Source organism: Gossypium arboreum, chromosome 11 (assembly GCF_025698485.1).
Source record: "Gossypium arboreum isolate Shixiya-1 chromosome 11, ASM2569848v2, whole genome shotgun sequence".
NCBI classification, from domain to species: Eukaryota; Viridiplantae; Streptophyta; class Magnoliopsida; order Malvales; family Malvaceae; genus Gossypium; species Gossypium arboreum.
Genome location: NC_069080.1, coordinates 6,203,762 through 6,231,478, shown reverse-complemented (window position 1 = coordinate 6,231,478; position 27,717 = coordinate 6,203,762). Strand labels below are relative to the sequence as shown.

The window sequence follows — 27,717 nt, the reverse complement described above, 5'->3', positions numbered from 1 at the left end:
GAAAACTAAAGCATATTATTTTATTTTTTATTTCAAAGTAAAAACTCAGTTTTGAAAATATTTTATTTGAAAAAACTTAAATCAGTAATAATAAAAAGCATATATGGCTTCCTTAAAAGATAATATATGATAATTTTAAACATAACACACAATACAATATGAATGCAAAAAGTGCTTTAATAATTTATATTTGTACACTAAATACATAAATATATTAATTAAAAATAATTACAAAAATTCGAATATAATGAATGAATAAGCATAAGATATAAAAAAAAAAAAAAACCGAACGCTGGTAGTAGGAGGGAGATTATCAAAAAGTAGGGTGGCCAAAGAACAAAACAAGAGCAAGAAAAGTGAGGAAGCAAAGCAAAAAGGGAACAAAAAAATAAAGTAAAAGAAAGAAAGGCAAAAAAAAAAAGAGTTTAAGAGTTTTATATTTTATTTATTTATGCCTGAGACTTGAGTTGAGAGGAAGACCAATCCAAGGATAAAGGACGGCTTTAATCTTCGTTAATTGTTAAGTTTAGCTTTGTTTTTTCTCTTCTTTTTTCAAAAAGCGACGGAAAATAACATAGAACATCAACTTCCATCCATAAATTAAGATTTCGTTTAAAACGAAGTTATTATCATTGTTTTCTGATTCTTTCTCCTTTTTTTTTTTTTTTTTTTTCTTTCTTTTCTCTTGTTTGGATCGGATCTGTAATACGCAAAATCAACCCCCCAAACAATAGAGGAAAGCTCTTTTCACTTTTTCTCTTCAAAGAAGAGCTTTTGTCTCCTTAGTAATTTCTGGGTTTTTCATTTCATGAAAGATATCACCTTGTCCTGCATTCTTTTATCTGTTCTATGATCAGGTAACTTGCTTTTGGCCTCTTTAAATTTTCTTTTTCGATGATGGGTTCTTTTCTTTTTCTTTATCGATCAAGATTACATTCATAGACGCAGACACACTAAGCTTGTTTCGTTTTTCATGCATTTTCTTAGTAACCAAGGATTATATATATTAAGATTGTTAAAATACAGTTTTTTGATTTCTTAGTATATCTGTAGTCATATTTGGTCTTTTCTTTAATCGTAAGATGTGCTAGTTGATTATATTTTGTTTTGAATTTAAGACTGCTGTTTTAAATTTTCATTTCTTGGTTTTGAACTGATTCTCTTAGCATTCGATTATTTTGTATTTTGTAACAGTTTTTGTGTGCATTTGGGATATTAAGTTGGTTGATTCTGCAATTAATGGCTTTATCAAAGAGTTATCATGTAGAGGAAAAAAAAGTTGACCGTTGCTGAATTTCACTTTGGTTTGGCAGTGATAGGTGTTGTTGAATTGTTCAATGGAATCCCTTGCTATTTCTTCATCAAAGAATCAGAATCTAGGTTCTGGTATAGGAAACAATGACCCTCCTTCAACATCCGGGATACCTAGGCGGCCTTCTCGGCCTCCATTACCGAAACAATCTGAAAACGAAGGGCTTTCTTCTGCATATCATGGTGTAAGGACCGTTCAACATCATGATGGTTCAATTGGCTCTCAAAAGCATTCATGCAAAACAGCCGATGACAACTTGGTCTGTGAAGAAATGCCTAATATAGCAAAACACTATTATGATTCAAGCAAGATGAAATCCGAATTGACGGGAAAGATTTTGGCAGTGGCAAGCAAATCTTCCTTCAAACATCCCATTGATGACCATAAGAGTTCCAATTCCATTGCTTCATTGGAATACGAGCAAACTGTGTCTGGTGTACACTATTATGATTCTAGTAAGGTAAAATCCGAATCGGTGGGAAAGATTCTGACAACTGCAATCAAGTCTTCCTCAAAGCATCCCATCGATGATCATAAGACTTCTGATTCCATCGCTTCGTTGGAATATGAAAAACCTGTGCCTGGTGCACACTATTATGACTCGAGTAAGGTGAAATCTGAATCAGTGAGAAGCAAATCTTCCTTCAAACATCCCATTGATGATCATAAGAGTTCTAACTCCTTTCGTTCATTGCAATCTGAAAAAACTGTGCCTGGTGTACACTATTATGATTCGAGCAAGGTGAAATCCGAATCGGTGGGAAAGATTTCGACAATGGCAAGCAAGTCTTCCTTCAAACATCCCGTTGATGAAAAGCTTGTGCCCACTGCTATTCAGTTGAACAACCACATTGTATCTCAATCAGAACCAAGCATTTGTGTGAGTCGTTCGAGTAGTATGTGCACCAGATCTCTGTATGCCGAAGCTAAACAAAGTTTCACCAATACAGAAGTTAGTGAATGTGCAAGCAGTGATGAAAGCGGTGAAGTGAGTAGGAAGACGAGCATCAATAGGGGGAGCAATTGCAGTGATATTAGTGAAGAAAGCAGCTCAAGTTGTTCAATCAGTGCCATTTGCAAGCCCCACCAAGCAAATGATATAAGATGGGCTGCAATTCAAGCTGTTAGATCACGGAAAGGAGAGTTGGGCTTTAAGCACTTTAGGGTGTTGAGGAAACTGGGATGTGGGGATATAGGGAGTGTTTATCAATCTGAATTGACTGGCACCAATACTTATTTCGCCATGAAAGTTATGGATAAAGCTCTTTTGGCAAGTCGAAAAAAGCTTCTTAGAGCCCAAACAGAGAGGGAGATTCTCCAATCTTTGGATCATCCATTCCTCCCCACCTTGTATACACATTTTGAGACAGAGAAGCTTTCTTGCTTGGTTATGGAGTTTTGTCCCGGAGGAGACTTGCATGCTCTCAGGCAAAGGCAACCTGGAAAGTACTTTTCAGAGCAAGCTGCCAGGTTAGCTGTCACTCTTCAAATGCTTTTTCGAAGTTAATTTTTCCCGTCTTTGGAGGACTCTTGAAGGTCATATATCTGTACCCCTGTCCGGGTATGTCTCCTTTATTCATTATTCCTTATGCTCAAGCTATGTTACTCGGACTTGGGTGGAAGTTTCGAACATGGACAACTGTCCACTGTGAGTATGGTGATATCCCTATATCCTTATCAGGTTATGTGAAGAATGGAAGCAGCATAATATTCAAGTTTGCATTACTGCATTTTCTAACATAACTGCTGCATGCATTTAAGGTTTTTTCATGGAAACCTATGGATCCATTTCCTGTTAACTCTATTGCCCCATCAGGTTTACAATACAACACTTATAGGAAACTCAATGTTGCAATTTTGTTGTTACTACAGTAAGATTAGGAAGCCACCTTTTTCTTTTCCCTTTATGTACTTGTGTCCGACACAGTTGTCCTTAATACAATACAACACTGCTAGGGAAATCATGTTACAATTTTGGTTTTACCATGATAAGAACAAGAAACCTCCTATGTGGAAAATGGAATAACTTGTATCTAGTGGCTTTGCTCGAATCTGAATCCATAACATTATCATCTCTAGTTGGCGGCTCTAAACGCACCTTTTGGCTGTTCTTGGAGTTATTAGGCTGTTTTATATCCCTCCTTTCCTTTAAGTCTCAATTATAGTCAACTTTTTTCGATAAAATCTTCTCCAGGTTTGTTTGCTGTGATCCCTGATTGATGTTTTGTTAGTTCAGGCTTCTTCATATCAGATGTTTTAGGAAGTATTCATGTTCTTATCCCACTCATCTAGTTTTTACGACATGCAATTTGAATCAGTTGTGTTCTTCAACATATTGGATGATAACTAGGCCCGGTACGATGAACGGATTGCGGCAAAAAGATCATCCATATTATTGGCATTGATCTTCCTCTGTTGCTTTGCAGATTTTATGTGGCCGAAGTTCTCCTTGCTTTGGAGTATCTGCACATGCTTGGGATTATTTACAGAGACCTTAAGCCAGAGAATGTTTTGGTTCGAGAAGATGGACACATAATGCTTTCGGATTTCGATCTCTCACTAAGATGTTCTGTCTCGCCGACACTGGTTAAATCTTCAAACTCGACTCTGGCGTCGAAACATTCAGTGTACTGTGCTCAGCCTGCATGCCTCCAGCCAACCTGTGTAATGCAGCCAGATTGTATCCAACCAGCATGTTTCGGACCACGTCTTTTTCCTAGCAAGTCCAAGAAAGAAAAGAAGAGCAAAATAAAGAGTGAAACGAATCAGCAAGTTAGCCCTCTTCCTGAGCTCATTGCAGAACCTACCAATGCTCGATCAATGTCCTTCGTTGGCACTCACGAGTACTTGGCACCTGAAATCATTAAAGGCCAAGGCCATGGAAGTGCTGTCGATTGGTGGACGTTTGGGATCTTTCTATACGAACTTTTGTTTGGAAAAACCCCGTTTAAGGGAGCCGAGAACCAGGCAACTGTGTTTAACGTGATCGGCCAGCCATTGAGATTTCCAGAGTATCCAAATGTGAGCTTTGCAGCGAAGGACTTAATCCGAGGCTTACTTGTAAAGGAACCACAGCATCGGCTTGCATATAGGCGTGGGGCTACTGAAGTTAAACAGCATCCGTTCTTTCAGAGTGTGAATTGGGCACTCATTCGATGTGCTAATCCGCCAGAGGTGCCAAAGCCGTCCATGATGGATTTTTTTGCCGGAACCAACGTGGCAAAAGCTCCGACGAATAACATGGTTCCGGGTTTAGATGTGAAGCCTTCTGGAAATTATTTAGAGATTGATTTCTTTTGATTCTTGTGATTATTTTTCCTTTCTTAGAAACCAGTGTTGTAAACATCTCTTTGAACAGAAATGAGGAATCACAAGTTGCTGCTCAATCTCTATTGATCCAGGTGTAATATACTCATTTAACCGGGCAAATCATTGGTCGATTAATCTATTTTTCTATATATAAAAAATAGTATAAAATAAATATGAAAATACATAATTATCACACTGATGAATTCAAACAATCAACAATGGATGACATAACAATGTTGTCGTAATAATGATAATATAATGCTAATCGCGTAAGCATCAGTGGTATTTCAACCAAATAAAAAAAAAAAGTAAAAGGGAAAAAAAGTACTAATATGTGATTTTCTTAAAATTTTTAATTGTTTTTTATAAATGGAAATGGGAAGCTGATAAATTCAAAGTGTTCCAACCGACCAACGTTCGCATTATCTTAAAACTTGGGATGCAACTAGGAAATTCAAGTTAATTACCAAAAATGCCATGAAACACCTGCTTTCCATTTCGAACCTGCCAAGGAGTCTTCGGACATTAGCTTCGTGTCGTTAATAGAATGATTTGGATCTAGGTTCAGTCAACGGTGGGACCTACATATGTCTTTCCCCGAAGCTGAGGTTCAGCTTCCGAATCTCTTATCCCGTTCCGAAGCAACCGTTTCCCGCTCTGTCTCTGCCTCGAGTTCACTCAAGTAATAGCCTATTGTAGAAAGGAAAGGCAAAACGACAAAGAAGAGAGAGCTTAAAAGCTTCGCTCACACTCTCTTCTTCTGACTCTGTATTTCTTTTGTTCATGTTCATGGCGAGGTAAGGTTAAGAAATTAATTTAGAAAATCCAATTAATTAATTAATTAATTCGATTATGTGAGATTAAAAGTAATCTCTTCTTCAATTTCTTTGACATGGGGATGATTTTGGTTTCTGGGTGTTTTTCTTTATATAAATTCATGGAATTTAACTTGAAAATCCAATTCCCAAAGAAAATAATTTCTTTTTTCTTTTTGGTTCTAATAAAGTTCTGTTTTTCTCTTCCTCTTCTTCTTCTTCTTTTTTTTTTTTTTTTTTTCACTTGAGTTTGAATGTTTTACGGGGGTTATTATATGCTTGAGTTTCATCATCTTTTATGAGCTGCATTGTTGAGGTTGATATGATTTTAATGGAAAAAATCTTCCATAGTTCAGTTAAAAAGAAACCCTTTTTCAATTCAACCGTAATGAAACATGCCATGATTTATTTCTTACAGATTGATACGATTTTAATGGAAAATTCTTCCATATTTCATTGCATCTTTATTGACAAAAAACAATTGTAATTTGCAGCAGAAGCTGGTTCATTGACAGTAGATCAATTGCAAAGAAAGTAAAAAACGCCATTCAAATCACTGACACTGACTGTGGAGCAATTCGTGAATGTCCGAACTGTCATCACCGTATTGATAATAGTGATGTAAGTGCGACACTTCGAGTGTTTCATAGCATGAATTTTTGGCCTCAGTAACGTCCACCTTGAAGCTGTTTTTTTTTTTTTTTTTTTTATGTAGGTTTCGCCTCAGTGGCCTGGCCTTCCAATTGGAGTGAAATTTGATCCCTCCGATATCGAGCTTTTAGAGCATTTAGCTGCCAAATGCGGCATCGGAGACTTAAAACCACACCCCTTTATCGACGAGTTTATACCCACACTGAACGAGGATCAAGGAATCTGCTACACTCATCCTCAAAATCTCCCTGGTAAGGGTCCATGCCCAACATAATTATAATGGTGTACAAATTTGATTCTGATGATAATTTTAATTTTTTTTTTTTGCAGGTGTAAAGAAAGATGGGAGTAGTATCCACTTCTTTCATCAAACCATCAATGCTTATGCTATTGGTCAGCGAAAGCGCCGCAGGATCCAGAACCGACATAGTACGATCGAGGAGCATGTTCGATGGCATAAGACCGGAAAGACCAAACCTGTCATAGAAAATGGAGTTCGCAAGGGCTGGAAGAAGATCATGGTTCTCTACAAACGTTCGAACCGAACTCACAAGCCCGAAAAGTCGAATTGGGTGATGCATCAGTACCATTTAGGGGCTGAAGAAGTAGAAGTTGGTGGGAAATATGTGGTTTCTAAAATTTCATATCAACAACGAAAACAGACTGATAAGAATGATGGCGTTACTAGGATGGAAGATTCGGATAACTCGATAATTCGTGCGAGTCCAAGGACCCCGAAAACGATGACTCCGAGTCCACCTCGGCCATGGAAATCAATAATATATGAAGGTGACATTGACGAAAAGGTGCACCAGGTACTTGGAGTTTTGCTGTTTATGAATTGAAAGGAAGAAATTTTGTCACTTGAATTCATTCGATCCTCACCAAAGTTGGATACTGTGGAACAGGAATCAAAATTTGCTGCAGAAGGATCTAATCTACCGATCCATGGTGTTGAATGTGAGGATCATTTGGAGTATCCATTATGGTTGGCTGGGGAATCTCAGGCTGCTGTAAATTCCGAGATGAATTGCTTGGATAATTCTTCCCTGCAGGTAAAGAATTCGGTAAAGGATCGAGTCTCGTATGCCGTTCATGATCCTGGCACGATGGAGATGTCGGCCGGAAACAAAGATGCATGCACTTGCGGAATTTCCGAGCTTGAGAACTTGGAATTTGATACACCACCAGATGTGTCACTATCTGTAAGTTAGCCTTTCAAAGTGTTCATCATATGATTATCATAAAAATCTCGAAATTTTCTCATCCATATGTTTCGCAGGATCTACAATTTGATTCCCAGGAAAGCATAAGTTCATGGTTAGACCAGTTATGAGGAGGATGTTGCAGAGGTGAAGTACCCCAATGACAAAGTCAAAGTTTTCGAGCTCCTTGAATCTCTTTCACGGCTGTTTGAGGCTCTTGAAGTTGTTCATCCCACCGGCACTGCCGGACTGCTCTCCGTCAGTTTCCGATGATATGAACTCCTATTCTATGTCAAATGTTAAAGTTTCATTCTTGTATTTTGTGTGCGAACAAATAACATAAAAAATATGAATACGATTCGAATATAGAATTATCGCGCTGAATGATTTTAATTAGAGTATAATCTTGTTTAGTCGAGCAAGCTTGCTAAATTAAAAGATTCATTTTCAGTTTGAGCTTGAGAGAGAGTATAAGAATTGCATAAGAATTGAGTACTAGTAAATTAATATTAGGACTAAAAAATCTTAATATTAATTGTTGAGGAGTTCAGCTTTCTTGAAAGAAGTTTCATAAGTGCTGCCTATTGTACAAATAGTCGATTACAACAATAGCTTATTGTATCCATGCTAGAGTTTTATCCCTTGCTTCTATTTGGTGGTACCCACTTTATTTACAAAGCATGGATTGAATTACCATCAAGAGCAAATACTTACATTCCTTAGGTGAGTGAAATATTCTGCTCTTCAAGGGATTGAGATATAAAATTCGACCATAAAATCGAGAACAAAAATCTCAAGCATAATACTAGTCATGGTTGAAAAGTCTATTAATTTTTATAAATCACATTTTAAAAAATTATTTTAAAATAAAATTGAGGTCCTCTCAATATTAATCAAAATAATATATCTAATTAAAATTTTAAGCTATTTAAATTAAGTATCACAATAATTAAATTAAATTCACTAAATTACTCAATTCAACCATGACAGGAAATTTTGAGGTATTATGTTCCTTTTACGCCCTTATTTATAACACATTTCCATTTTATTTTTGGACCAAAAGATTCTTTTCCCATTTTGCCCAAACTTCAATTCAAGCGAGGCCAGAAAAAACCAGAGAAGAATGGTATTTGAATCTTTTATTTATTTATTTAGTATTGGCATTTGAATCTAACAAGTGGCAAAGATGGAAATCTAGACTTAAAAAACCATTTATATTTTCTCCCACGTGTCAATAATTAGGGCATGACCATAACGAAAAGTACAAAAAGGTCAAAATTTTATCCACCATTAACTTCTATTTTTTTAAAAATTACACGTTTGATATTATTATTATTTCCTTTTTCCTGAGGTAAAAGAAGCCCCCTATCACCGTTTATTTTTCTATTATATCAATTATTATTGAGTTATAAATATTTTATTCAAACTTCATTTGAAAAAAAATTTTAGTTACTTTTTGATCAAATTAAGGATTTGATTCATTAAAGAAAAAAAAAATCCAAGCTTCGAACTTGAAAGTAATCTGGCAAAACCGGCAACATTGTATTTCCGACGAAGAGAGGAAACAGGAAACGATGTCGTCTCCGGACATTGCTTCAATCTTGGAAAACTCGAGGGAACTCGATCGGTTAAGGAAAGAACAAGAAGAGGTGCTTGTCGAAATCAACAAGCTTCACAAGAAGCTTCAAGCTAGTAAAATTTCTCAACCCTATTTTATTTGTTTAGCTTCAAATTTCATGATCTGGGTTGTTTCATTTGGTCCCTATTATTAATGGATTTTGTTTTAGATTATTATTACATATATAATTGTTTTGGTTCTCTAGGTATTTATTGTGTCATTCAAAAGATTGATTTTGGAGGTGGGTTTGGTTTAAAAGATCTTAAATTTTGTTGATAATGGATTTTATTGGATAAATAAGCTAACATTTTTGCACATTATTGCTGATCGCTTAATCCATGAATATATATATATATATATATATTCGTTTTTAGGAGAAAAGGAAATTAGAGATAATCTTAATAACAAAAGATAGGACAGTTTGACTATTGACTTTTGCTTTAAAAGTTAGCTGCATTTGTTTTATGGTGAAGTAGTTTACTAGGTTTTTATGATCTAAATTGAGGTTTAATGCTAAGTGTGGTTATCTGTGTCATGTAACTTTGGTGTTAAGGATTTGCTTCTAGGATAACAAAATATGATATTCAGCTAACATGGCTGCTCATGGGGCTTAATTTTCATGGAGAATCAAAGTTGTGTTGTTTTTCGGCATTATTCGTTATGTAGTAGAGAGTGGTCAAATTTGCATGCGATTAATGGTCAAATCTTCATGTATGATTTACCTTTTAATTAGTGAGCCTCATGATTATTCGTTGAGTTGTTTTAGTTCAGAATTTCATTATTATCACATCATTCATAATGTAACTTTGAGATTGTTTGCACAAAAGATATCAGAAATCAGAATATTCTACAAATTAACAACTAACTTATGGATTGGACCACTAAATATGTTGTAGTCAATTTGATATGGTTTAAGTTCGATCAGCAGTTTTTTGGATGCGGATGGCCTAATCAGGAGTATAGAAGAAGCATAGCAGGAATTTCAAGATCCATTACTTATTATCATTTAAAAGTCATAACAGAAATTACAAGAGGCATTGTCAAGTTTGTGGTTTCGTTTTGTGCATCCTTGATCCCAACCCACCGCATGAAAAAGTTCCAGATTTGAAGCTTAGAGATTTCTGCAAATACTTTATATAATTGCTTTTTGATTTGTAGTCTTGCATGAAGTGATCTACTACACCTTTAATGGAGAGAAAATTTGCTTAAAGTATAGGACATAAATGATTAAATTGTATTGTTTAAGATTCGAGAATCGCTTTCCTTCTTCTTCTTTAACCTTCTTTGGCCTTATTCTTGTTTAACTATTACTGATAGTGACCGTTTATAACTAATCTAGAACTTCTATGTATATGCAGCTCCTGAGGTAGTTGAGAAACCCGGCGATAATTCATTATCGAGGCTGAAAAGTTTATATATTCAAGCTAGAGATCTTTCGGAAAGAGAAGTAACGTATGCTCATTATCTCCAAGGAAGTCTTGTACAATTTGCTTTTTCCTTCTCTCTCTTTCTCCCTCCACATTTTCTAGTAAACCCGGGCTACTGCAAATTCACAATTCTTTCTCTATTGGTATTTGGGGCCAGTGTAGCAACGAACTTTCTGTCTAGCCTTTTATGTTTTCCAGTACCATTTCTGTTGTTTTTGACAAACCCGTTGTTATGGCATTGATACAGGATTTCGAACTTGTTACTAAGTCAACTTGATACTTTCTTGCCATCTGGACCTCCGGGACAACAACGAAGAAAGATGGGTACGTGCTGCTGCCAAATATGTCTATATGAGACATTTTGATTGCTTTAACCTCTATATTCATTTCTCCCTTTGCATGACAACATTTAAGCTTGGTTTGATTGGTGCTTTGCTTTTTAGATATTCACACCTTTTTTCTTTTACATTTCGCTTTTTATCGCGAAAAAAGAAAAGGCAACCAAGCACTTGACTTACCCTTTAACCGTGGTTATATAATAATGAAAAATATGTTAAGATAATGCTGTAATCTTGTATGATTTGATTTTCTCCATGTTATGTCATTTCTTTGTCCTATCGGAAAGTACAATAGGTGAGTTGTTTAATGAAACATACATTTGCTTGGTTGATGGCATGAAGGTTCTTGAAGTGATATGACTACAGGTCCCGAATTATTTCGTGTAGTTGAAATTATTAAGTGTTTATGTTCTTTGTATTCTTCCAAAACTCGAACATTGAATATATGAGATATGCCAAAAAGGAAAACTCATTTCTTTTTGTGGATTTTGGATATTAGCATAAGAGCATCGGAACTTCCCTATTTATGTGGCTGACATTAAACAAACTGCAGATGGTAATGATCAGAAAAGGAAAAGAATGAAGTCTGATTCGGATATTTCTCGCCTTTCTCCTTCAATGCGGAGTCATATCGAGGCATTTGTTAGTCTCAAAGATGAGCAGGTAAGTTTTTAGACGATGTAGCAAACATAAAAAACCAGATTTGTATTGATATTTGTTCTTAGACCTAATTTATTGCGTTCATATACTCAGGTGGCTGCAAGAGTCACCTCGGATGCTGAGAAGGATGAGTGGTTTGTCGTAAAAGTGATAAATTTTGATGAGAAAACAAAAGAGTAAGTATGGTTCCTGTAAGATGTTTCCATTTGGAGTCTTCTTTGTTCTTGGTTAAGGTTTCATTTCCCATTCGCAGATTTGAAGTACTCGACGAGGAGCCGGGTGATGAGGAAGAGGGCAGTGGCCAAAAGTACGCTTTTATGCTTTAGTTCTTTTTAAGTTAAGTTGCATAAAAATAGTTTTCTATATTATGCTTGTTCGAGTTTGTTACTCACTGGTAAGAAGGGGCTCTATCATGTTTTATTGTTTCTGTAAATTAAGACTGGAATTGGAAATCAGTTAGGAATTTACTTGTATACTACTAGAGTTCATTTTTTCGACCTTTTTATATCTTAAAACATAAGAAATGGTGGCTCAATTATTTGTGATGACAGCATGCTATAACTGTAATTTTGAGTTATATTACCTATATTTGGATGTGTCGGATACGGGTGTTGGACATAGTTACTTAAAGAAAAATGATTAAAAATGAGAAGTCAGAGCAGCATAGATTTCAAGAACACTTGAAAAAGTACAAATAATATTCGGTTTTTGTTATTGCAACTTCAGGAAGTACAAGCTGCCTGCATCTTGCATTATACCATTCCCGAAGCGGAACGACCCGGCTAGTACTCCAGAATTCCCTGCCGGGAGACAAGTTTTGGCCGTTTATCCTGGAACAACCGCACTGTATAAGGCAACTGTCATCAGCACTCCTCGAAAGGTGATGATTCCATGCATCACTCATCAGTGCCCGAAAATTGATTCTGGGTCATTTGCTCCGGTTTTTATTTTACTTTTTATATATTGAACTGACCACAAATTTCTTGTGTGTACCGATGGGGGGCTGTCAACCATTTCTGTCTTTCCAGAGGAAATCAGATGAGTAAGTGACATCCTCAATTCTTGCCCTAATGTAGCAGATAAATAGGTCACTTGTTGTCCGCCTAATAATGTTCTTCCTCGTTTTATCGATCTTCTCCACGTATCCGAGCATGAACTTTTCATTTCGGACTGTTTGTTATTGTTATTATTAGTTAATTAAATATGGGTTATTTGTCTAGGTATTTACTGGAATTCGATGATGACGAGGAAGATGGAGCTTTGCCTCAGCGGACGGTACCGTTTCACAAGGTGGTTCAATTGCCGGAAGGACATCGGCAATGAGATTTTTGTATAAAAATGTGTATAATTTAGAGCTATATAGCTGGCGTTTAAACCTGTGAATTTAAATCCTGATTTTTCACGTCATATTGGATTAGTAAATGAAAGATTGTCACTGTTATATCTATCAGTGATTGTTAATTCAGTTCTTGATTATTTGTAAATGGCTGCCGTTCTCCAAATCGAAGCACTGTGAGATGAATTTTAAATCTTCTAAAAAATTATTTTTTGTTAAACAAATATAAATGTTTTTGGAAAAAAATAAAAAATAAATAAAAAGGATTTTCGGCTTCTTTTCCTGTTGTATATCGGTTTTTTACCGATTGAATTAGTTTAAGCTTGATTTGGTTTAACACAGTACATTAGTGGCGGATGGATATTAATTTAATATTTTTTGGAGGATTTAATAATAAATTTTAAACTTTTTAATTTTGATAAATTTTTCAAAAGAGATTTAATTAAAATTAACATTTTAAGAGTAATGGGAATTTCTAAAAGCTTATGGTGAAAAGGTCTCAATTCTCATTATGGTCCGTTTCTGTCATAGCATTAGATCCCATAAGGTTTTAATTTAATTGATAATTTTATTTTTGGTTTTTATTTTTGTTATAAAAATTGGATAAAACTAACCCCATGTTACAAAAGAAAATCAAGGAAAAGAATATCCTTTTTCCTCGGTTGGATAGTTTTTTTTTAAGGTAAGGAAAGCTAACATTATATTTGGATAAATATAATTAGAATAAATAACATTTAAGTCATTAAATTATTAATAAGTTTATATTTTAGTCAATTTATTTAAAAGGTTACAAAATGATCATTGAATTATTTAAAATTTTCATTTAAATTATTAAATTATTTGAAGGTTTTATTTAGGTCATTGAGTTATTAAGTTTTTTTCTTTCCTTTTTTAAGTTTGGTTAATAAGCGCTAAGCGATAATTTGACAATTGGTATGGTGGATTAGTATCCATTGACGAATAGAACATACCTTAGATCTAAGTCGATATGAGGATCAGTGTCGGAGATCAGAGAAGAAATCTGTTTGAATTTAGTTCGTAAGTTCATAATGTTCAAAGTTGTTTCGTAAAAAGAAAAAAAAACTAAACTATAGAAGAGAAGGGAAGTGAGAGTTTTCAATTGTTGTAAATGGTGTGAACAAAAAAGATCATACGACGATGATTTTAACATTTCAATTATTTAAATAAAAACTTTTAAATAATTCAATAACAATTTAGTAAATTTTTAAAGTTGAGTGGCTAAAACATAAAATTTACTAATACGGAAATGTTAAAAAACGGAAAGTATATATTTCTTATTCGGATAGTTAAAATTTACAACGGAAAACAACTCTTTAACATCTTTTGTTTGGGTATATTGTGGAAAGGAAATGAAATATATAAATTTTTTGAAAATTTTCTTTATATAAATAATTAATAACAAAATTAAATTACATTAAATATTATAGAAAATACCAATATTCTTCATAAAAGATAAAAATTAATGACGAGATTGTTAATTTTTAAATACAAATTTAATAAATATATGCCTAACTATAAAAAAATATTAAATACATTTGATACGATAAAAGAGTTCTTTTAATTTTTTTTTGCAAAATTAAAATAAATTGTTAATAATAAAATCTTTAAAGAACAAAATTAATTTTTACATCATCTAATTTGTTTTATGTTTCTTTCCATCAAATTGAGGTATTAAAAATAAAAGAAAACAAGAGATTCCCAATTCCTTTTTGCTTAATCACATTTGTTTTATCATTTCCTTTCATTTACTTAACTTTCTTTTATTTTTAAGAAATCCCAACACACTCTAATAATTTTTACCTTCTGAAAATATTACTATCAAATTGGTTTTCGTTTTAGTGAAAATACTTTTCCATTTGAAAGATATTATATTGAATGAGATATATTTAAATATGTAGATATCAAGCGATTGAGTTTTACTTCAATTGACATCATTAAGGTTGCTAATGTAAAAAGACGTAGGTTCAAGTGAGTTGAAGCGTAATATCTATTTTATTTAAGGATTGGAGAGATATTATGCCTAATTTTAAGCATGACATCAAAAACAGATATTAAGAATTATGATGCTATACTCACATAAAAGAAAGTAAATAATATATATAAATATAAAAATATATATTTAAATATGATATTATTTTATAAAAGAACGAGTGTAATATATCGATGATGCTCTTAAATAGTGTATAATATAATTTATAATTTCAAATAACAAATTGTTTTTATAAATTTAATATTTAACTATAGAATATAACTTTCCAAGTTTCAGTGACAAATTCTTTTGTTTTGTTTACAGGTTAAATTTTGCTATTAGTTTATATATTTTACAAAAATTGTAGATTTAATTTATGTACTTTTATTTATTTAATTTTAGTTTATGTATTTTTGAATTGTTAAATTTGTTAGATTAAACTTAATTACTAGTCTAATAGGATGTGTACTGTTGTAGATTTAGATTTTTCTCCAATTGGATCATTCTATGTCTCTATAATTTTCAGATTTTAAAATTTCAGTCTTAACACAAATGATAGTCGGTAATCTATTAATTGGATTTTTAGCAAATAATGTGTGAAAATAATAAGTCATTAGCATTAAACATATGATAATATATTTGATTTAATCAAATTTTGAAAATAGCAGAACTTTACTTAATGAATTTAACAATTATTGTTTGGTGATGACTAAAATTTTAAAATTTAAAAGTATAAGGATAAAAATAACCAAATAAAAGTATAAGGATCAAAACCATAACTTTTACTAAATATAGGGACTAATAGCATAATTTAAATATAGATTCCAATTACTTATAATTAAATTTTAAATTAATATTTTTATAATTAACTCATATTTTTTACACAATATCTAAAACTATTTATAGTCTTTTTCCTTCACAAACTTAAGAGGATAATGCGCTTCAATGCACTCAATGTCACGTCTTCCTACATTGACATCATATCAATCGAGTTAAGATTCAATCAACACATTTATATTTATATTTATATTTATATTTAATTATACAATATTATAAATATTAACATAAAATAGTTTTAATATATTTACTCACGTAGCTCAAAAATATATATATTTACTCATAAAATATATTTTTCAAATTTAGAGCCGTAAAAATATAGAACACTAACACCCAATTAATCTAAAAATATGGAAAAATATATAACTACTCCCTTATTTATCAACTAATTTAAATAAATAAATAAAAACCCCACGAAAATCGGTAGACCAAATGGTTGATTTACCAAAATAGAAGCCACGATGACATTCGCATTCCCTATATAAACCCTCAGCCTCTGCCTTCTTTTCAAAGCATTCAACCGTTTTGCAGTGTTTCTCTATTTACATTAGAGAATATATTACTGCATTTCCCTTGAATCACATTAAAAACATTTACTTATATTTCTTTTATTTTTAAAATTTAACCCAGCAAATAAAGATGGCTCGCCAAGTTATGCTCGTCGTCGCCCTTGTTCTCATTGCCGTTGTTGGGGCTTATGCGGCGGATGTGCCCAAGACCTCTTCTTCTTCATCGCCTTCAACATCTCCCGCCTCATCTCCCTCCTCCTCCATTGGCACTAGCAGTTCCCCTCCTACACCAAACGGCGGTGCTCTCGCTCCATCACCATCTAGTGCCGTTTCTCTCAAAGCCTCCAGCTTCGTTGGTGCTGTTACCGTTGTTGCCGGACTCGGACTCTTTTACTTCTAAGGTTTAACACGCTACATGCATGGCCGGTGGATCTGCGCTTTATATATATATATATGATTAAAATGTATTTTGCTTGCGAATAGCCGCGGCATAGAATGTGTGAACAGTCTTGAATAATAATAATAACAAGACTTTGGCGAGTGTTTTTTTTTTTTTTTCCATTTTGTTTGCTTTTACCGCATAGGAAATTTCAAAGGATATAATAAATTCTTTTTAATTACATATTTGTGTTTTATTTGATCTAGGTAAATAAAATTTGAATTATTTTAAATAGTAAAATAGCATTAAAAGTATTAAAAATCTTAAATAAACATATCTATATTAAATATTAACTGCATTAACTGAATTATTTAATTTTTAACAGTTAACTTAATCTAATTTTTAAAATTAATTGAATCAAAATATTTCGTTAATTCGGTTAGTTAATCGAATTACTTGAAATTTATATATTTATTTTTTTAAACAAGTATAAAATATATAAAAATAAATTGATAATGTTTAATTGACCGAATTATCTAAATTAAAACTATATATAATTTGTATTATTAATTATTAAGTTCGGTTAGTTATTTAATTTCAAACCGAACTAACGATAACTAAATTTTAAAAATTATTAACTGACCTCTAATCGAATTAGATCGCTTAACTGACCGATTAATTAAATTAGATCAATTAATTCAAATTTAACCAAAATATTAACACCCTTACAAATAACTATTAAATGCATTATTATATTATAAATACAAATACTAAAGTAAATCACTTTTAATAAAAATTGTTCGATGTGTCCCTTTAAAAATCGTTCCATGCATTAACTTTTTATTGGTTGATATGTGCTTTGAGTAAAATAGAAAAATAATAGTTTAATTTTATTAAAATACTTTAAATATTTAAGTGAGAATGACTTAATAATAAGAGGAGAAATTTTATATTTAAATTTATTAAATAAATAGTTGCGTGTAATAATTGTGTATAATGGTAAAACAATTGTACAGGAGGATTAAGTTTAAATATTGAAGATGATAATATTGAGAGAGGTAATTATAAATCTTGAATATGGACCGACATGAAAAATATAAAAAAATTACATTTAAATTTTAGTTATTAAAATTTTATTTATTTTTAAAGTCACAATTATTTGATTTCATGTAGTTTTACAACCTGATTAAAAAATAAATCTTTAAATTCTATTTCAAAAATAAAATAAAATGAATATTTTTCGACCTGTTGACCGTAAAAATGGCCTCTAATGTATAAAATAACACATATATTTTCAATGCATAATATTTTAAAATTATTGACAAAATATTTATTTTTATATTATAGAAAAAGAATCGGTGTTAAAAAAAAAGGAGAGAGAAAATAGAATCGAACACTTCGATTATAGAGGTGGAGAACGCAAAGAACGAATATATCCCAAAAGAAGGACCTGATACAGAAAAAACATAACTTCTTTGGGTTTTTAAAATTTCCATCTCTGATTTTCTCCAATCCAACCGGGAAAATCAGAAAAAAAAAAAATGGCTTCTTGGAATTCAATTCCACTGGAAATCACGTACGAAACTTTTGGTTGGCTAGCCTTTTTTTCGTGGTCCATTAGTTTCTACCCTCAAGTCATCTTAAATTTTCGAAGAAAAAGGTACTCATTATAATTCCTTGAAATCCCAATTTTACAGTTTCAAATTCTTTTCCCTGATCCTCCAAGTTTTTGCTTTTGTTTGTTCCAAATCACAGCGTTGTTGGGTTGAACTTTGATTTCGTGCTGCTGAATTTGACAAAACACTCCTCTTATATGATCTACAACGTTTGCCTCTACTTCAGCCCTGTTATTCAGAGGCAATACTTTGAGAAATATGGCTCTGGAGAGGTTTCTTTCCAATTATTCCCTTTTCCTCTCCCCCCCCCTCCTTATTTTGTTATGTTTTATTTGGTGAATTAGTTGTACTTGTAGAGCAAACTAGTAAAACAATTGAAAACAAACTTCATTTCTGGTAGTTCATTTGTATAAGTTTGGGATTTTAGCTTAGTGTCACCAAAACCCAAGAAATTATCATGAATTAATGCCTCTTGTTAATGGGGATTTATGAATTTTTTTCACTGAAATTATATGGATTTCATATATTTATTCATTTCTTTTTTGGTTTATTGACTTTGTGCTTGAGGCAGATGATCCCAGTAGCTGCTAATGATGTCGCGTTCTCAATACATGCTGTTTTGTTGACGGCTATTACTTTGTTTCAAATTGTGATTTTTGATGTAAGTTTCACTAGTTTCTTTGTTGCTTGGGTAAGTACTTATCCTAGGCTTTGTAAGTTGAATACCAATGTTTCATTGGTTCGGTTTTATGCAGCGTGGGACGCAAAAGGTATCTAAGATTTCTGTGGGAATCGTCATTGCTGTGTGGTTAATCGCCGCCATTTGTTTCTTCATAGCATTGCCTAGCCAATCATGGCTTTGGTTAATCTCCATCTTTAAGTAAGTTGGTTTTTAACCCTTTTTATGCATGTGAGAAACTGAAAGTAAACGACATGGTAGCTCCAATGTAAACAACTGTTTAAATTTTGTTGCAGCTCGATACAAGTTTTCATGACTGTGATCAAATATATTCCCCAGGTTAGATATCATCCTGTTTGATATGTTTCGAATCATTTATTAGATTTTCGTGTTGATGAAGCTGATTGATGATGCATTATTGGCTCAATTATGGAAAACGTCTATTAGCACAAAAGGTAGTACTTTTCCTCGAGCAGTTAAATTTCAGATCTTATGGAGGAAAATGAGGAAAGAAAGAAAGAATAAGAATGATTTTGAAAAAGAAAAGCTTCTTGGTTTCCTCAAATCACATAAGGGCACGATGTCGGTGCCCATTATTTAACTAGTCTCTTCTAAAAACCAACATGGTTGCATAGTGTCCTTGGCTGCACTTCTAATATAGGAAGTTGCTTGATTTTTATGCTTACAAAGTTTTATATCACTGAATTCCAGGCAGTCATGAACTTTGCACGAAAGAGTACAGATGGGTTCAGCATCGGAAACATTTTGCTTGATTTTGTTGGAGGATTGGCAAATTACGCACAGATGGCTGTACAGTCTATAGATCAAAGTATGGTTCTTCTTCACCGATCAATCTCATGGTCCAACATTATGCTTCATATAATAATATTAATTGTGAGATTAATTTCTTTTTCAGATTCTTGGGTGAACTTTTATGGAAATATAGGGAAAACATTGCTTTCTTTGGTATGTGATATTCTCCCACCTTATTTGCTTTCATTATTTACTCCATCAATGCTACTGTCTTGGTGCTCGGTGATCTTTTGCCGGTTTATATGCGATAAAGAGGATCTGCCATTTTCCTTAGCGTAAATTCTCCCCGGTTTTTAACGAGTATTCCTTGAAAAATGCATACGGAAGTCTTGCATGTAATGACCCAAGCGGAATCCAGCAAGCAAGAAGTAAAAAGTTGAACTTAGCTTGCAAATTGGATTTATTGCTTCAAATTTTTGTCAATGTCACTGCATTTTAAATCAGATTATGTAATTCTTGTATGTTCTTTGTCATGATTAACTGTGGTGTAACTCTTTTTCAGGTATCCATATTCTTCGACATTATTTTCATGTGTCAACATTATTTGTTGTATCCTGCTAAGAAAGCAACCTTTCGTTCTAAACTCGAACGAGAGGGCAAGGAGCCACTTGTCAAGTCTTTCGATGAAACCGCCTCGGAAAATGTGTAAAGCCTTGGCAACTCACATAGTAGTAAACAATGTAATTCTATATGCAGGAAAAACAATTACAATGTCATAATATGTAAAAGTCATAATCTTTTTTATTAGTTTTTCTTCCCTGTTGTATATAGAAAGAAGACCATACATCTGAATTCGTTGTGAAACAAACAAATTATGCAAGTTTGCAGAACATCTGTACTTTATTAACTTTGCTGTCTAACTTTGATTGTGATCGAATTGGGAAGTTTGTTGATATAGATATACACTACTAGAAGCTGAATATGGGCACACTGCTGATGATGTATGGTAACAAAATTGGAAAGTAAATGCAGCACCTGTATTAGGATTCAAATTGTATTTTATTTTTACTATTTAAATAAAAAAATTAAAATTTTTATTCAATTTTGCTTTTAAAAATTAGTTTCAGTATATTAGCATTAGGTATATATGATACGTCACATGTCACTATCTCGATTATTTCATCAACCACGTTAGTTTTAACAATACAAATGGATGAAAATTTTAATTTAAAAGATCTATTTACTTTTAAATCTAATATATAAAAATTAATTTACTAATTTTGAGTAGAAAAGACAATGTAATTTGACTCTTAATATTTTTACTTAATTTAATTTTCACAAGGTATAATAATAATTCAATTTTGTTGGGTGCATGTGATTCTAAATTTTTAAATACCCAATTGAATATCCTAAATAACCGAATCTTAAATTTCATTATGGATTCAATTTCATAATTTTTTAAAAAGTTTGAATTATATTTTTATATAGTTTTCTTTTCAGTTGTTTTGTTAATTTAGGCAAAAATATTTTTTATATTATAAAAATAAAATTTTAATAAGTTCAATTAGTTATGATTTTTAAGGTTGAAAATTAAACCAAACATTATAATTTAAATTGATTTTGATTTTTTCGGTGATCACAAAAAAAGTAGAAGTGAGCATTTAATCGAATCATAAGAAAATATTTTAAGTTAGTCAGGTGAATGGTTGAATTTCTTTTTCCAAATAAAGTCAGAGTGAATTCAAGTTAAGTCAAATAAATTTGTTTCAAATAAAATAAAAAGATTAAAACGGTCATAAATCTTGTTGACAATATAATTAAATTCCAAATTAAAAAACATAATTACATAGATACCATGTATATTTGAAAACAAAATAAAAATTTATGGTCTCAAGATTATCATTTTATAATTTAAAAAATTATAATTTAGCATTTTTAAAATGATTTTAGTAACTTTTAATAATTTTTAATTTTTAAATATATATTTAAAAATTTAAAAATTCTTTATAAATATTTTAAAGATTATTTTAATTGTTTTGTATTTTTTTATAAATTCAAGTCACTTAAAGTCGGAAAACTAAATTACGTTATTAGAAAAAATTAAATAAGTTTTGCTCAACCCTAGATAAAGGATAAGATTTCTAGCTGGTCAACACTCAACAGCTAAAGCAGGGAAAAGTCATTGACATGTTTTCGTTGGTACCAAGCAAATGAACTCCTTGGCTAACAAGAATCATGACCAGACAAAACAAAAAAAACTCCTTGCTTCCCAAGCATATATGGACACGGACCCACTTCTCTTTTCTATAAATAAATTGATAATCAGTAAGATAACCAACTTCATTTATCACACTCATCATTCATTTCTCAGGCCCTCTAATGAAGAGGGAGGCTCCCCAACAAGGCGTGGTTCGGACTTATCCAGTCCACCTATCTCCTTGGAACCCGAAACCCAAAACCCGAAGTGTACAGACACTCGATTCCCTCCCGGTTTCTGGATCGTTTTCCACGGTGACACCAAAGGCCAGCAACCATTCCAAGTTTAGTGGAAAATGTGGGAGGTTACATTGTGTTGAGTGTCATTTGAATCCGGTAAGTAAGTCCAAGGACAAGTCAAAGGGTACTCAAAAGTTTAGGACATGTAATTTGGCCGGTTTCAAATTTTCCGGGTTTTCTGCCACTGGAGTTTTGGAATATTTGTATAGTTTTAATGATGATGATGATGATGATGAGATTGGTAATCATGTCAATGATCATGATTATGTCTATGAGGATGTTGGTACATGCGTTCTTAACGATAACGACGACAATGATGATTTTCTGGCTAAGTTTTGGTCTCTGCATGACAAGCAGAACGATGACGACGACGACGACGATACGAGTTATTGTGATGTGGATTTCATGCTAGACATTGAGGAAGATGAAGGGTGGTGTTTATTGAGAGAACTGTGATTGGCAGACTCAATCTTTCCATGTATTGCCTTTTGTTTGTATTTAGCCTTTTTTCTAAATAAAACAATGCTCTATTAAATACCCAAACAAAAGGTGCATACAAACATGAATTAAAAAGAATTAAAAGGGAATTTCCGGACAGCCTTCTATTTCCATCCAATTTTAGGCATCCAAACTTGTGTTTAATCTTATCAAATGTGATTAGCAGCCATTGCAACTGAAATTTGCTTCTTAACTGAAGACTTTTGATGTGGAAATGATTATTTGCTTTCCTGGGAGTGGATTTTCTTCCTACGCCAGCTGATTCTGGTCGCGTCAATGGAACCTATGAAGATGAAGACGAGAAACTATATAATATACTCGAATTCAAGTGTAAGTGTATTTTTAGTATCATCAGAGATAAAACTAGATTTGTATACCTTTTGCATTTCATCTTTAATTGTTCTTCTTTCTTTATAAAAATCTGGAATTGGTCTAGCCTTGACGTAGTTTCTTCAGTTCTGTTTCAGCTTTTTTCTGCAAATGTTTATATAGAGAGAAAAATATAATACAGAACCCCCTGTTTAATTAGCTCTATAGAACAGGACAAGGTGGTTTTGATTTTTGATCCTATGAAAGATAGAACAAATGATGCTCCGTTCAGGATTTAAGCACACAGGTTACCTTGAGTGTCGTTTGCTGCTCTACTTTTTGTTCTTGACTTGCATTGAATTTCTCTTCAAGCCTCTGAAAAGGGAAATATGAAGTAAATTTGAGTGAGTGAATACATACATATGGTAACAACACAAAGGTTAAACTGGTGGTTGTATTGAGAGCCATGCCTGTTTTCTTCTTGCAGCTCTCTCTTCAGTTCTCAAACTGAAAGGTGCAAATATAGCAGGGTACTTGGATTTTTTCCTGCAGGCACCATTGTTAACACTTACATATGTTATTCGGATGCAAGTGTCGGGTAAGATATGTAACTGACAAGGGCATGTTCAAAATTTTCTAGTTTATCAATGGTCATCCCTATATCTGGATTTGCATCCGACATGGACGTGCCATTCTAATACTTCAAAAAATTCATAAAAACATAGTTTCTTACGATATTCTTGATCACTATGAAAAATTTTTACTTCTTTTCTGGTTCACAGTAGTGAAACATTAAATAAAAGGAAGTTCCTTACTCTGTTGGAAGAAGGTTCCATTTTCCACGAGATGTTTTGCTCACACTGGCTGAGGAATTAAAGGGCATTCTAGCACTGTAATGCATACATGTGGAAACATTTCTTAGTAGTTTCAATTTAACTAGCATTTTTCTTAGTCATATATATGTCTGATACCTTCTATTTTCCAACCATGGAGTGGCTAAGGACTGCTTTGGTCTTCCACTTGTAGAGGCCTGCAGAACATAGAAAAAAAAAAACCCAACTTATCATCCATGGCAAGAACTAGAATAACACAATGACAAAGTTGCAGAGAAAAAATGATACCATGTTTGAAGTCCTTAAAGGCGTGGGGAATTCTTTAGATGGTTTAGAATTGGAAGCAATTCTTGAACCACCTATCTTTCTAATAATGGTGGAAGTTAATCTACTGATTTCTTTTGCAGGGGTGGAGTTGATAAACTTATGACTTGATTTTGGAGTTGATCTCTTTCTATCAGAAATCTCCATTGCAGACTTGTTGGACATTGGAGTGACATTATTCCCTTTGTTGGGACGAATAGCAGGTGAAGATGGCACTTTGGTTCTTCTTCCATAACTCGACATCTTAAGTAGAGGTTTCCCTATCTGGGTTTCTTCACTGAGCTCCAATTCCATTACTTCCTCAAGCTTTCTCGACTGGTTAACCTTCTTCTCGAGATTCTCCACATGGGTTGCTTCACTAAGCTCCAAATCTTTAATTTCAGCTTCATTCTTCAAATTAATTTCCAAAAGAACATTGTGTTCACCAACTGAGTCACCTCCTTCCACTATGCTGCTCTCAAACTCGACAAAATCCGAGTTATTATTCTCTTTACCATCATAAATGGAGCCAGTTTCTTCATGGCCAAGGGCTGCCATTTGAGAGCTTAAGTTCATTATCTCTGAGACTTCAGTTCCAATATCCTGAACCATACCTTCATTAGCTTTGGCTTGCTCAAGCAGTGCTTTCCTAGCTGCAAGGGTCTTGTAATGAGCTTCAAAGAAAGCTTTCTTTTGAGCAACTGAACCGGGTCTAGCATATCTCTGAGCCTCTTCTACATATTTTTTGTGAGAAAAAGTTGACCATTTCTCCCAAGCTAAGGACTGATCTGACATAAATCTCCCAAAAGATATTGACTGTCCAAGAACAGCAACTGGGTTGCCCTGCATAGTTTTCGCATTTCTACAAGTTTCAAACTCAAAACTTTCAATAGTCTAAAATTATACCCATTTTTAGAAACTCAAAAGTTCCATAACAAAAGCGAGTTCAAACCATGATTATATTAATTAATACCATCCATATGGTGTGTTTGAATGAATTCATTATTTGAAGTAGGACCAATAGAAGGAGGAACCTCAACTGACCTCCTTGGATTCATTGGGAATGCCTGCAGTGTAAGAAAATGGTTGCATGAGACAAGCTGAGTCTCCCATGTCTGTTGGCAAATTTTTTCCAAAACTCAAATTTTCTGCAATATATATTATTCTGTGTGTTCTTTCTCAAAAAAAAGAAAAAAAATGGATTTGAAATTCAAATGAATAAAGCTAGGATCATAAGGAGATAATAGAGAGAGAAATGGAGAACAATGTTTTTGGATTGTGTTTCAAAGTGGGGTCAACTTTCTTCCATGTCTTAGCTCCAAAGCTGCCTAGCCATCCATCAGCAAGTGCTAGCAACCTTTTTCATGCAGGAGGCTGTGGGGTCACTTGTTTACAACGTCCATTTATCATGGGGATTTTTTTAATTTTTAGAGCCCAAATGATTAGTCAGTTTGAATTTGGACATAATCCACTAACATGTTCCCAAGTTTCAGCTTTGGTCTCAATTTGGTTTTCTTTTGTTTTTTAAGTAAGGAGATAAAAAGTGTTATCACCCCATTTAATATTTTATTAGTACAAATTATCGGATTTAATTATAATTTTTTAATTTCCTTAAAAAAATGAATCATGGGCTTTTACTTTTTAGGATATATGGGAACATGAGAGAGGGAGTGGGTGAATTTTTCATGGATGTGGCATGTTGAACAACCAGAAGTTAGAACATCAGTGGCGTTTGGATTCTTAGGAATTCTTGCAAGTTTTATTTCCATCTACCCATCTAATTCTAGGAAACATGCACCATCAAAATAATAATTTATGTTATTCGGATTTTTTAACATAGTTTTAGATACGGGTATGAACATTATTATTAATGTAGGAAGACGTAAATTTGAATACACTAAAATATATTATCTTTCTTTATGATACGATTGTTAAAAGAAATCAATCATTTAAATTACACACATCACTGTAGTTAAACAAATCCTTTTATAAATCAAGAATCGATATACATTATCTATCAGGCAGGTGGGGAAAAATAAAATACATCCATCAATATCTGGTAAAGAGTATTTGGCTCTTTAATTATATGAGATCCACGGTTTATCTAATAGTTCCCAATTAGTCCTTGTAAAATTTTAAGGGGCAAAATTTATAGTTCTCAAGGATGGCATACAGGCTTTTATAGATGCTTTTATTTAAATGCCCATAACAACGACAATAATAAGAAGGGTAAATTATATTTAATGTAGGTAAATTATTAGTAAATTTATGTTTTGGTCATTAAATTTTTTAAAAATTTTGTTTAAGTAATTAAATTGTTAAGTTTTTCTTTAAAAGCTTGACTAGCGAGCTCCAAATGATGATTCGATGACCGGTACGACGAATCAGTACCCATTGACAAGTAGAAGAATATACCTTAAATCCAAGTTAATTTGACGGTCAATGTCGAAGATCGAAGAAGAAAATTGTTTGGATTTTGATTTACAAATTTATGACTTTCAAAGTTATTTCATGAAAAAAAATTCAAATTGTAGAAGAAAAAGCGGAGAGTTTTTGATTGGTGAAAATGATGCAAACAGAGAAGGCTATATAACAACAATTTTAAAAGTCTGACGACTTAAATGAAACCTTTCGAATAATAAAATAACTATTTTATAACTTTCTAGAGTTGAGTAACCAATACTTAATAATTAGCTAAAAATTTTCAAGGCAAATATGTTGTAACCAATACTAATAATGGTAAACTATCAAAGTAGTCACTTTTATTTACCTAAAGTTATTTTTAGTCACTTATATTTGAAATGTTATATTTTAGTCGCTTACGTTATCACATTGTAACATTTTAGTCACTGAGCTGTTAATTGCCATTAATAGTGTAACGGTAAGCTGATATGGTACGTTAAATCATCATTTCAAACAAAAAATTTAAGTTAATTTATACAATTGGTCCCTTTATTTTTTTGTTTTGAGCAATTTAAAATTTTTCTTTTTATGTTCTTTAACTTTTTTTTTCTTTATTTTTCATTCTCTTCTGCTTCTCTCTCTGTTTTTCCCTCATTTGACGTTCTTCATATAAAAGCATTTCTGCATGGCCACTCTCAGCAGTCAACAACTCTATGGCATGTACAATTATCCTGATGAAAAGAAAACACAGAACAAAGCTCTAATTTCATGATAAATTCTTATAGTTGTCAGAACAAAAATATATTGAAATAACACCCCATACAAGGCTCCAAAATTGCACTACTAACAAACAAAAATATATGAAGATAAAAATATGACAGCTCACCAAGGACCAAATCCTTTTAAGCATTCTGTTAATACAACCTAAGAAATATCCAAAGCACAATTTAATTTAAGGTTAAGTAATCAAAAGGAAAATTAACAAAATATATCCCCATATGTAAACTTATATACAAAGTCATTGGTTTCAATCGAATGCTTTTGTGCTAAGCTGTACAAAAATGATTATTTTGATAATTTATTCTTCAAAATAAAGATGTTGCTGCCCAGGATCGAACTGGGGGCCTTTAGTGTGTAAGACTAACGTGATAACCACTACACCACAGCAACCTTCATGTCAGCCATAAAAGAATTAATTAATTCACTGCAGGAACTTTTGGAAACAAAGCAATCATCCAATTTAGCTAAGTGCTGCCATTAGCTGACCATTATCGAAACTAATTTGTAAAATTCAATTATTTTCGGCAACTATAACTTCGATTTACCGAAACAGATGGAATAATCATTATAAATATGGGTAGATTTTAGAAAATATTTATTCAAAATATAAGAAAAATATTTTTAAAGAAATTAAATATATTTACTCATGAATAATTTTTGA

The 27,717-nt window shown here is 32.6% G+C and overlaps 6 protein-coding genes and 1 non-coding gene across 7 annotated transcripts; 5 read left to right on the top strand and 2 right to left on the bottom strand.

Moving 5' to 3' along the window:
• The first annotated feature begins 269 nt into the window (after window positions 1-269).
• Window positions 270-4,698, top strand: LOC108470860 (protein kinase PVPK-1-like). Its single transcript, XM_017772356.2, has 3 exons — window positions 270-857; window positions 1,314-2,782; window positions 3,739-4,698. Exons 2-3 carry the CDS (start codon window positions 1,338-1,340, stop codon window positions 4,610-4,612), a joined length of 2,319 nt encoding a protein of 772 aa, XP_017627845.1. The 5' UTR covers window positions 270-857; window positions 1,314-1,337; the 3' UTR covers window positions 4,613-4,698.
• Window positions 4,699-5,255: 557 nt separating this feature from the next.
• On the top strand, window positions 5,256-7,429 carry LOC108471657 (SUPPRESSOR OF GAMMA RESPONSE 1-like). Its single transcript, XM_053022279.1, has 6 exons — window positions 5,256-5,418; window positions 5,931-6,057; window positions 6,152-6,338; window positions 6,418-6,902; window positions 6,996-7,292; window positions 7,370-7,429. Exons 1-6 carry the CDS (start codon window positions 5,405-5,407, stop codon window positions 7,421-7,423), a joined length of 1,164 nt encoding a protein of 387 aa, XP_052878239.1. The 5' UTR covers window positions 5,256-5,404; the 3' UTR covers window positions 7,424-7,429.
• Window positions 7,430-8,584: 1,155 nt separating this feature from the next.
• Window positions 8,585-12,819, top strand: LOC108472508 (SAGA-associated factor 29 homolog A-like). Its single transcript, XM_017774045.2, has 9 exons — window positions 8,585-8,984; window positions 10,269-10,362; window positions 10,585-10,661; window positions 11,229-11,338; window positions 11,429-11,511; window positions 11,589-11,642; window positions 12,062-12,215; window positions 12,364-12,377; window positions 12,556-12,819. The coding sequence occupies exons 1-9, from the start codon at window positions 8,867-8,869 to the stop codon at window positions 12,656-12,658; spliced, it is 807 nt and encodes a 268-aa protein (XP_017629534.1). The 5' UTR covers window positions 8,585-8,866; the 3' UTR covers window positions 12,659-12,819.
• Window positions 12,820-17,748: 4,929 nt separating this feature from the next.
• LOC108471152 (cystinosin homolog) lies at window positions 17,749-20,341 on the top strand. Its single transcript, XM_017772742.2, has 8 exons — window positions 17,749-18,046; window positions 18,142-18,274; window positions 18,574-18,663; window positions 18,758-18,882; window positions 18,978-19,020; window positions 19,393-19,510; window positions 19,598-19,647; window positions 19,997-20,341. The coding sequence occupies exons 1-8, from the start codon at window positions 17,928-17,930 to the stop codon at window positions 20,141-20,143; spliced, it is 825 nt and encodes a 274-aa protein (XP_017628231.1). The 5' UTR covers window positions 17,749-17,927; the 3' UTR covers window positions 20,144-20,341.
• A 1,405-nt stretch (window positions 20,342-21,746) lies between these two features.
• Window positions 21,747-22,478, top strand: LOC108471658 (uncharacterized). Its single transcript, XM_017773245.2, has one exon. The coding sequence runs from the start codon at window positions 21,814-21,816 to the stop codon at window positions 22,384-22,386; it is 573 nt and encodes a 190-aa protein (XP_017628734.1). The 5' UTR covers window positions 21,747-21,813; the 3' UTR covers window positions 22,387-22,478.
• On the bottom strand, window positions 22,264-25,385 carry LOC108472396 (protein WVD2-like 7). The gene is made up of 8 exons (XM_017773902.2): window positions 24,918-25,385; window positions 23,859-24,716; window positions 23,709-23,767; window positions 23,553-23,627; window positions 23,208-23,283; window positions 23,050-23,112; window positions 22,806-22,902; window positions 22,264-22,711 (listed from the first exon to the last, which is right to left on the bottom strand). Exons 1-7 carry the CDS (start codon window positions 24,984-24,986, stop codon window positions 22,861-22,863), a joined length of 1,242 nt encoding a protein of 413 aa, XP_017629391.1. The 5' UTR covers window positions 24,987-25,385; the 3' UTR covers window positions 22,264-22,711; window positions 22,806-22,860.
• Window positions 25,386-27,373: 1,988 nt separating this feature from the next.
• Window positions 27,374-27,446, bottom strand: TRNAV-UAC (transfer RNA valine (anticodon UAC)). Its single transcript has one exon. It is a non-coding gene; the product is annotated as a tRNA-Val (tRNA).
• Between the last annotated feature and the right edge of the window lie 271 nt (window positions 27,447-27,717).

Coding starts and splice junctions, on each gene's coding strand:
- LOC108470860 (XM_017772356.2), top strand. CDS start 1,338: ATGGAATCCCTTGCTATTTCTTCATCAAAGAATCAGAATCTAGGTTCT. Junction 2,783..3,738: donor TTTTCAGAGCAAGCTGCCAG/GTTAGCTGTCAC, acceptor GTTGCTTTGCAG/ATTTTATGTGGCCGAAGTTC.
- LOC108471657 (XM_053022279.1), top strand. Junction 6,058..6,151: donor ACCGTATTGATAATAGTGAT/GTAAGTGCGACA, acceptor TTTTTTATGTAG/GTTTCGCCTCAGTGGCCTGG. Junction 7,293..7,369: donor CACCAGATGTGTCACTATCT/GTAAGTTAGCCT, acceptor TATGTTTCGCAG/GATCTACAATTTGATTCCCA.
- LOC108472508 (XM_017774045.2), top strand. CDS start 8,867: ATGTCGTCTCCGGACATTGCTTCAATCTTGGAAAACTCGAGGGAACTC. Junction 8,985..10,268: donor TCACAAGAAGCTTCAAGCTA/GTAAAATTTCTC, acceptor ATGTATATGCAG/CTCCTGAGGTAGTTGAGAAA. Junction 11,643..12,061: donor GAAGAGGGCAGTGGCCAAAA/GTACGCTTTTAT, acceptor TTGCAACTTCAG/GAAGTACAAGCTGCCTGCAT.
- LOC108471152 (XM_017772742.2), top strand. CDS start 17,928: ATGGCTTCTTGGAATTCAATTCCACTGGAAATCACGTACGAAACTTTT. Junction 18,047..18,141: donor TTAAATTTTCGAAGAAAAAG/GTACTCATTATA, acceptor TCCAAATCACAG/CGTTGTTGGGTTGAACTTTG. Junction 18,664..18,757: donor TTCAAATTGTGATTTTTGAT/GTAAGTTTCACT, acceptor GGTTTTATGCAG/CGTGGGACGCAAAAGGTATC.
- LOC108471658 (XM_017773245.2), top strand. CDS start 21,814: ATGAAGAGGGAGGCTCCCCAACAAGGCGTGGTTCGGACTTATCCAGTC.
- LOC108472396 (XM_017773902.2), bottom strand. CDS start 24,986: ATGGGAGACTCAGCTTGTCTCATGCAACCATTTTCTTACACTGCAGGC. Junction 23,284..23,552: donor TGGAACCTTCTTCCAACAGA/GTAAGGAACTTC, acceptor TGGTGCCTGCAG/GAAAAAATCCAAGTACCCTG. Junction 22,903..23,049: donor AGCAGCAAACGACACTCAAG/GTAACCTGTGTG, acceptor AAACATTTGCAG/AAAAAAGCTGAAACAGAACT.